Here is a 10,024-nt window from a genome sequence, read left to right on the forward strand (position 1 = left end):
CTTCTCGCATAGCCCATGCGCGTGTATATGTTAGTGATACTTCCACAGATGATTGCCTACTTTGGCGAGCATCTCAGATAAGATATATGAATGTGTTTTTGCGTCTCTCTCTGCTGCGTGTACGTACATACGTGTAGACATAATGATTGATTCGTTTATGTAGATACAAGCGACTGCCTGCTTTATTGTTGTTGTGGCTTCATTTACTTAGCATCAGACTAGTGATGTGAGTATCACCTATTGTCATTAATATTCGTCACAATATGGTTCAAGTTATAGAATCAGTTCATGGACAAAACAAATTTGAGTTACTGAAAATTCGAAAAATTTTTACTTTCTATGGTTTTGACCGTAATCCAAGAGTATAACGACAGCCTGTTTCCATACTGGCTTTAATTAGTGGCAGCGTGTATCCGTGGCTATGTGTGTTGTGTTCAGGTCCGTTTTATTGCTCATATTTAACCACAAAAATATTATGCGCATGGGCGTTTCTTTGCAAAATATCTGTTTGGAAACACGTAAATGAACATTCACCTCCTCTGATGTTGCTATTCTGCTTGTTCAGCAAATATTAACCAAAGAGAGCAATAATGTGTGTGAAGTGAGCTATGTAGAATAATTATTTCACTAGCTAACGACCGCTGGTATAGATGAAATATACGGGAAAGCCGAGAAGAAAGTTATGCATGTATGGGTAAAAACTTTTCGTTTCTGGGTAACGTTCTTTACCACTGCGGTGGGGGCGCGTTTCCCTGGGGAGTATGCGTTCCTCTTCCGCAATTCCTGGCATAAGGGTCCGACGCCTGTTTGTGGAGTTCACTGAGGACCTGCTTGTGTTTTTTGGCTACATACGGCTGAGTTCGTATTTCTTCATAATGCTTACGGAGATGACTTCTTAAGCCCCTGTGTGGCGTTGGCTCATCAATCAGATGACTGCTGGGATGCCCATTTACACTTTAAACAAGATTTTGATTATGGTATCCCGCTTAAGCGTTGCTACTCTAAATTTATTGCACTACTCCCAACTCTGGTCATATAACAGTATACGATAGAACATATTAGCAGTTTGAAAACAAATGAAACTAATTAAGTGTATGCTTTGTTCTTTTCATAAAACTATAAAGCTAATATAATAAGAAATATCTACAGAAATGCTATTTTAAAATCCTGTATAAATATTTTTTATTTTTCATCAATAAAGGCATTGACATTTTAATTAGGTATTTCTAACCAAAAATTTACTCAAGATTAAGTGGGTTGAATAAAAAAGAAAATAAAAAATTTCCTTTCTATCAATAGTTTTAATTAAAATGCGGAAGTGTTTTTATTGTTTAAATTCATGGAATCTAGATGGAAGCGTGTTTGCTTATTTTTTATATTCACACGACCCAATTACGTATAAATACCGCCCACAAAATTGATCTTGGTGTAGTTATACTTAAAAAGTGGTGGAAATAGTCTAAAATGTGTATACGCAATTACTTAACGTTCTTGTTTGTCATAATTGCCTGCATTTTGACTTTCACGAATTCGGAATACCGCAATCCAACTGGGTATAGATCCAATATAAAACATTTGAATATTGGTGTGATGAATTTGGATAGACGGATTAACAGGGTCCCAGATATAGTAGATACAATATTGTTATGGACACTTGAATTTGGATGGGGCCAAAGAATGCGAGTTGGGCAATTAGATTGGAAATATGCAGAAAATGGGGAAATTTCGAATCGAATTCGATTTACTGACTTGGCTTCATTGGAACCTAGAGATTGTGAGCAGCGTTGTAAAAGCCCAATAATTGATTTAACACCAGCAATGATTTGTGCTAGTCCTGTTATAGCTGGTGGGTGCCTTGTAGATCCAGGAACACCGAGCGTTATGAATGGAAAACTTTATGCGAAGGCATCACATTATCTTCGTGATGAGGACTACAGTTCACCGATTGTTTTTACAGTTGTAGCTGATACCGAAGTTCGAGAGTTTTTAGATACAGCGTTGTGGTCTTAATTGCAGGATTTTGTTATAATTCGACTACTGAGTGGAAATCACCCTAACTCGGCTGAACGCCCCATTTCAGAACTTTTTTCGTACACTTTGCAGCTCACGCCAAAGCATATAGAAATTATTCTAAGATAGAACTTTTCGAAACGTACGAATTATAAACAATATGTTTTTATACAAAAACGTAAAAATCCTATTCGCAGCATATATTTACATAGACAGGGATGCATATTAGTTATATCCTTGTTTAGAGATGAAAAGGAAATTACTTTTTGCTCCCACGTTTGTATTTGGTGCGCACTAGAAATATTGGATATGGATTTCGCATTTGAAAATAACTCAGCAGTTTTAGATTCCGCTTTGATCGCTTAATTTGTTCTTGTGTTACTTCTTCAACCGCTATTTTGGATGGAGTCATGGATACAACGCGCACAAAGTCAGAAGCGTTGTTAAATAAAATATCACGCACTTTAATGTGCTGAAAAAATTAGAAAAAAATTTGGGCCATCACAGCTTTCTTTTTAGTTGGTGATTGTGGAAATGCACGATCTACTTTCCGCACCGCTTTGCCGAGTGTTTGTTGGTAGTTATAACCCTGAGGTATAATTTTACCTGTTGGAGTTGCCTTCTAACCTAGACAATTTTTTTGCTCTATATTTTTGTACACTTTTTCGTGTGGCTTCGCATCGCTTCTGGTAGTTATTTTTCCCTTGAGCAGCATTTCATTTTCTTCATCATTCTTTTTTTTCGATACAATATTGCTTTGGCAGATCTGTTGTGCCTGTATTCTTCACATTTTGCTGCAGTCTTGAGCTTAGCCACAAATTTTAATTTTGCTGAGCATTGTTTAAGTGAGCCTGTAAATTTATAGTTTATTGAAAAAACTATATACATTTTGCAAAATTACTGCCACGCTACACAAGCTTGACCAGTTTTAGTCCATGTCGCCTATTATTATTCAACGTTTTTTCAACAAATACCAAAATTCCATCAACCACGTTAAGATAATTTATCAGTGCGTTATTGAAAAATAGCTTAAAAACAAAAATAAAAGAAAAACTAAGGGTTTTTTGCACTGCCACGTTACACAAAATTGCAGCCTAATCCTTGCAGCCAAACATGCATACCGGACACAATTAATTTACCACTTATTTGGATTTAATAAAATAAATTATTTTCTTTATACTAAGCTTAAAATTGTACAATGGAAATATTTCGTTAAAATATTATTCACCTTTTTCACTGATGCTGATTTTTTCTCCATTTTCCTACTTCAGAGGTTTTTTTTTAAATGGGTGATGTATCAAATATAGACAATTTTAAATCACAGATATATAGTATTTTTAGGTGATTTAGGAAATAAAGTTCCATAGCAAGTTATGTTTTACGCAAAAAGAAAAAAAAAGTTCGGTATACTTTATCGCGATTTCGGCCAGATGATGAATGACCCTGTGATATCTTAATATTTTAAGACTTTATGTATATTTTTATCTCACTACTACTACCTTTTATATGTATGTATATCTTGTTGCAACCAATGAAATAGTTGTAGTAGGAATAGACGAGTGGTCAAATGATTGACTTTAAAAAATTTGTATAAAACATATATTGCATCTGTAAATTATATTTGGAGTACAAATTAATTAAAACTTTTTACTAGATGTATAAAACACTAAGAGTTGTATGACAAAATGAATAATATACTTGAAAAATTGCCTTATATTTTTAGCTTTACATTTTTTCAGCTTTTTTTGTCCACATGGCTTTTTTTCTGAAAAAGTTCAGGCAACAGTAAGCAGCCAAACTTATGTATTTACATGCACACACATAACCAGCAGCTCGAAGTGAAGAGATATCACACACACACACATGTAGTCATCAGTCAAAGTTGTTACTCGCATATACACACGAATATGGCTAGTAGAAAGAACAAACTACAAATATACATGTATGTATATAGCCGGTAAACAAGCATGAGATTCAATTGTTCTCGAACTGTTCGCGAAATGGCTAGACCTTAGGAGAAATGGGTGAAAGAGAGTATAAAAGCAACGCAAGCTCATGAATCAGTAATCAGTTTGATTTAAACACGGTTTTGTGAAGTACGTGATATTGAAGTATAATTGTACTACTCCCAAAGTAGACTGAATAAAGACCATATTGCAATACTGAATATTGGAGTTATTTATTCGACTGTTCAACGATACGAGCGTTAGAAGAAGGTGCATAATAACCAGGATTTAACCAGAATTCGTTATAATAAGCCAAATTCTAAATATTCCCTCGGAATTTTGTTCTCGCGGATTTTTTCATTCCCGCGGAAAAATTGCCCTAATTCTTTTCTCCTAGGGAGAACAATAATTGGTGAATAGGAATTTCGAATTTCCGAAGCCAGCTGTTTTGGCAATTGCTATTTCGTTGCGCATTTATTATTATTTGTTTAAAAAATTGATTTAAAAAGTTAAATTATTGTTTATTGTTTCGAATTTGTTTAAAATTAACAAATAAAGTGTAAACATACACAGTATTGCTTTTCGTATGGTATTCACTGAAATAAGTAATGAATTGGTGCCACAACAACATCAACAGAGGAGCATAAGAAGAAGAAGACGGCGGCATAATTCCGCCGGAGTTGCCTGATTCCATTCAGCAAAGCAATTTTCTGGCGGCCAAGTCGAGTTGAATTCGTCCTTCGTCATATGCCAAAATCTATTTAAGCCTTCTTAAAAAATCCTTGCGCAATTTCTGGATGGCTGCATCAAATATACTGAAAATTCGAAAAAAATTTACTTTCTTGGGTTTTGACCCTGATCCAATGGTGTAACGATAGCCTGTTTCCATACTGGCTTTAATGAGTGGCAGCGTGTATCCGTGGCTATGTGTGTTGTGTTCAGGTCCGTTTTATTGCTCATATTTAACCACGAAAATATTATGTGCATGGGCGTTTCTTTGCAAAATATCTGTTTGGAAACACGTAAATGAACATTCACCTCCTCTGATGTTGCTATTCTGCTTGTTCAGCAAATACTAAACCAAAGAGAGTAATAATGTGAGTGAAGTGAACTATGTAGAATAATTGTTTCATAGACTGAATGAGTCCGTAGTGTTACAAGAAGTTTGTTTTAACGAAACTGAAAAACCCAGGACCTTTGTTCAAAATAACTCCGTCCTGTTGCTGTTATTGGTGTAGCAGTGCTTCGCCCTATCCAATAGTTGCGACCGATCAAATATTGTCATCAATATACGCTAACGGGAGTAAAAGGAAACTTGCTGTTTCAACAATTCACACACATTCATTCCATATTACAATTAAAGAGATGGTTGGTATCATGTGGGGACACATTGCAAGCGTGTCATACATTTTGTATGTCGGGGTTGATTCTGGATAGGTAAGAGTTTAACCTGTTACAGTATCCAGATCGAAGTTGAGCTAGAGTGACTCGCGTTCCCCTGGGGAGTATGTGTTCCTCTTCCGCAATTCCTGGCATAAGGGTCCGACGCCTGTTTGTGGAGTTCACTGAGGACCTGCTTGTGTTTTTTGGCTACATACGGCTGAGTTCTCACGTGCCGTATTTCCTCACAATGCTTACGGAGATGACTCTTTAAGCCCTGTATGGTGTTGGCTCATCAATCAGATGTCTGCTGGGATGCCCATTTACACTTTAAACAAGATTTTGATTATGGTATCCCGTTTAAGCGTTGCTACTCTAAATTTATTGCACTACTCCTAACTCTGGTCATATGACAGTATATGATAGAACATATTAGCAGTTTGAATACAAATGAAATTAATTAATTGTATGCTTTGTTCTTTTCATAAAACTATAGAGCTAATAAGAAATTTCTACAGAAATGCTATTTTATAAAGCTGTATAAATATTTTTTATTTTTCATCATTAAGGACATTGAAATTTTAATTAGGCTCTTCTAACCAAAAGTTTACTCAAGGTTTAGTGGGTTGAGTAAGAAATAAAATAAAAAATTGCCTTTCCAACAATAGCTTTAATTAAAATGCGGAAGTATTTTTATTGTTTAAATTCCTGGAATCTAGATGGAAACGTGTTTGCTTATTTTTTTCACACGACCCAATTACGTATAAATACCGCCCACAAAATTGAGATGGTGTAGTTATACTTAAAAGGCTATTTGTCTAAGGCTAGTGTCTAAAATGTGTATACGCAATTACTTAACGTTCTTTTTTGTCATAATTGCCTGCATTTTGACTTTCACGAATTCGGAATACCGCATGGTAGGTGGCAGTAATGGGCAGCGAGAGATAACTCCATATGAGATAACTCCATATCTGATATTAATACGTCATGACAACAATAATCATTGTGTTGGCTCATTAGTCACTTCGCGGAAGGTTCTTACAGCTGCAGATTGTGTTATAGGTTTAGACACGACCTTATTCAGCGTTGTAGCAGGTTTAACGAATGTACATGATAACTGGGAAAATGGACAAGTTTGCAATGTGCAGACTGTAGATTATCCACCTGGGTATAGATCCAATATAAAACATTTGAATATTGGTGTGATGAATTTGGATAGACGGATTAACAGGGTACCAGATATAGTAGATGCAATATTGTTATGGACACTTGAATTTGGATGGGGCCAAAGAATGCGAGTTGGGCAATTAGGTTGGAAATATGCAGAAAATGGGGAAATTTCGAATCGAATCCGATTTACTGACTGGGCTTCATTGGAACCTAGAGATTGTGAGCAGCGTTGTAAAAGCCCAATAATTGATTTAACACCAGCAATGATTTGTGCTAGTCCTGTTACAGCTGGTGGGTGCCTTGTAGATCCAGGAACACCGAGCGTTATAAATGGAAAACTTTATGCGGTGGCATCACATTATCTTCATGATGAGGACTACAGTTCACCGATTGTTTTTACAGTTGTAGCTGATACCGAAGTTCGAGAGTTTTTAGATACAGCGTTGTGGTCTTAATTGCAGGATTTTGTAATAAGTCGACTACTGAGTGGAAAATCACCCTAATTCGGCTGAACGCCTCGTTTCAGAACTTTTTTCATACACTTTGCAGCTCACGCCAAAGCATATAAAAATTACTCTAAGATAGAACTTTTTCGAAACGGCAGCTGAGATATGGTGATATTCCAATCAGCAGTCGAAATGGCGATATTTTTTTTTTATGTTATCTTCAAATAAATGTTTATAATTGCGATTTAAAAAAATATATTTTTGATTGTATTCAATGAAGGTGTGAGACATGCAAATGCCTCAGGTTGTGTGATGAAACTTTATTATTAGCTTTAAAGTTCTCTATTTAATGAATATAACATAAGATAAAAAGAAAATTGCGGAATAAGTATTTTATGGCCCTGGCAAACTCCGTTTGAAAGAGCTGATGCAATCAACTTTATTTGAAATCAATGTATTCTGTTATTGATGCCATACCATAACGCCTTAGTGAAAACCATACCGTAGCTAAGCAATTTGTTTTTGGTTGAAGTACCCAGCTGAGCCTAGCCTAGCAGTTAACCAAGGTTAGGTTAGGTTGAACTTGCCGGTCCATGAGGACCTCACGTAGACTGATTGAGTCCGTAGTGTTACCAGAAGTTTGTTTTAACGACCAAATTGAATAACCCTATCAAAAACCAGGACCTATGTTATAAAATAACTCCGACCTCTTGGCAAATACTAGAAGCCTCCTAGGACCTAAGCCACTTGCTGCTTCTAGATCTGACAGCTGTATCACTCCAATAGCTGGAGTCTTAGCCTGGCAAGTGCAGGGCACGAGTACAGAACGTGCTAGATCGTTTCCTCCTCCAACCCGCACTTTCTACATCTGCTATCACTGACCAAGTCTAATTTAAAGGCATGTGACTCCAGAAGGCAGTGTCCAGTCAGAATACCCGTCATGAGTCTACAGTCCTCTCTTTTTAATGATAGAAGCAACTGTGTTAGTCTAAGGTTGTAAGCCCTACACATAATCTTCGACACTTTAGAGCCCCGCGCTTGAACCCGCGCCTTTCCCGCTTGGTCGATCATGTGCACCTCTCGCCTTCGCTTAATCTCGCCCAATCTAATTGGGTCGTCTACGGAGCAGGCTACAAGGGATGTGCCCTTTTTAGCTAGTTCGTCCGCTTTTTCATTCCCATCTATTCCCATATGCCCTGGGACCCAATATAGATGTATGTTTCTCCTTGTCCCGATTCTCTCCAGAGACTGCTTACACTCTAACACGCATTTAGATGTGTGCTATGCGAGATTATTGCCTTAATTGCTGCTTGACTGTCAATATAAAAGTTAACACGGTTACAGCTTTATTATCTTCCAGGGTTTATACTGCTTTGGTTACGGCTAATATTTCCACTTGGAAAACGCTACAGTAATCCGGTAGCCTGTACGATCTGCTTATTTCCGGATCAGCACAGTATACCGTAGACCCTACTCCTTCCACCACTTTGGAACCATCTGTGTACACATGTATCGCCTCGTCCGCCATTTGCGCACCCTTGCGCCAACCGTCCACCTCTATTGTGGCCTTAAGATCTCCCTGGAAGCGCAGATAGGGAATCATGTAGTCTGTTCGTCTTGTGATTGATGACGCTATACTACTATGGCCATATGGTCGGTGCTCAAGCTGCCCCGAAGTACCGAGCCTAGTTGTGGTTGTTAATGCTATGTTCTTTGCTACCAGGTCTACAGGTGGAATGTGCAGAATGGCATACAGTGCAGTCTTCGGGGTTGTTTTCAGGGCTCCCGTAATGCTAAGCATCGATAGTCTGCATACCCCCTCTAATTTTTTGAGGTATGTTGTTATTTGTGTGGCTTTCCACCAAACAAGAAATTTATAGTATAGAATAGGGCTTACAATCGCTGTAAAAACCCAATGAGGAAGAGAGGGCGATAAGCCCCACGTACACCCCAGCATTCTTTTACATGCATAGACTGCCGTTGAGGCCTTCTTGACCCTCTCCTCCGTCTTCTCCGCATTTACTTTCAACCCGACATTAGATGCCCAGGTATGAATATCCCGAAGCGCCCGATCCATCAAAGAACTAATCGTTGGAAGGCACTTTCCACTTAGGACAATTGAAACGTCATCTGCGTAAGCCGTAAGTTTTACGGGTCCCTCATCGAATCGCCTGAGCAGTTGGTTGATGACCAGCGTCCACAGAAGAGGTGATAGGACCCCTCCCTGCGGCGTGCCCCTGTCCACTGATTTCGTGGCATCGTATAATCCCCATTGTGATGTAATCTTTCTGCAATTTAGCATGCATCCGTTCCATCTGATTAAGGCAGGATGTACTTTAATGTAATTACGACCATCCATAATCGCCCATTTCGCAACATTATTGAAAGCCCCGGCAATGTCCAAGAAGATTCCTAGAGCATACTCCTAATATTACAGGGATTTCTCTATGCTTATTACCACCCTATGCAATGCGGTGTCTACCGACTTGCTTTTGGTGTACGCATGCTGTGTTGTGGAGAGCAGCTTTTCAGACACGTTGGACTTTATGAACACATCTATCAGCCTCTTAAAGGTTTTGAGCAGAAATGATGTAAAGCTAATGGGTCTATAGTCTTTGGGATACACGTGACCGATCTTCCCCGCCATTGGTAGGAAAGCTACACGAGCAGTTCTCCAAGAGTGCGGTACATGATTCAGCCTTATGCACACATCGAATATTATTTTAAGCCATTCCACGTCCGCTATATTTGAAACTTGTAGCATGGCCCGCAATATACCGTCTGGGCCCGGCGATTTAAACTTAGAAAACGTTTATACTGCCCATTCTATCTTGGTATCGGTCACCAAACCCGGCACTACTACCTCCGTGATCGAAGTGTGAGTGTACACATATATAGTAATAGGAGTAACGTTCCTGCCAAACTTCATCATGATATCTTCAACGACTGCCAAATTACAGCTTGCAAAACTTTTAAATTACCTTCTTTTAAATGTGAGCGGTGCCACGCCCATTGTCCAAAATTTTACAAATTTTCTATTTTTCGTCATAAGGTCAACGCACCCACCAAGTT

At 38.1% G+C, this 10,024-nt stretch overlaps 1 protein-coding gene across 1 annotated transcript; it reads left to right on the plus strand.

Moving 5' to 3' along the window:
* The first annotated feature begins 1,449 nt into the window (after positions 1-1,449).
* LOC137254530 (trypsin-like) lies at positions 1,450-7,187 on the plus strand. Its single transcript, XM_067792262.1, has 2 exons — positions 1,450-1,508; positions 6,217-7,187. Exons 1-2 carry the CDS (start codon positions 1,465-1,467, stop codon positions 6,959-6,961), a joined length of 789 nt encoding a protein of 262 aa, XP_067648363.1. The 5' UTR covers positions 1,450-1,464; the 3' UTR covers positions 6,962-7,187.
* The last annotated feature ends 2,837 nt before the right edge of the window (positions 7,188-10,024 follow it).

The sequence above is a fragment of the Eurosta solidaginis genome, chromosome 5 (genome assembly GCF_040869045.1).
Source record: "Eurosta solidaginis isolate ZX-2024a chromosome 5, ASM4086904v1, whole genome shotgun sequence".
Taxonomy (NCBI): domain Eukaryota; kingdom Metazoa; phylum Arthropoda; class Insecta; order Diptera; family Tephritidae; genus Eurosta; species Eurosta solidaginis.

Excerpts from the sequence above, each read along its gene's own strand:
- LOC137254530 (XM_067792262.1), top strand. The coding sequence starts at position 1,465 with ATGTGTATACGCAATTACTTAACGTTCTTGTTTGTCATAATTGC. Across the intron at positions 1,509-6,216 it reads TTCTTGTTTGTCATAATTGC|CTGCATTTTGACTTTCACGA; the intron begins CTGCATTTTGAC and ends TGTCATAATTGC.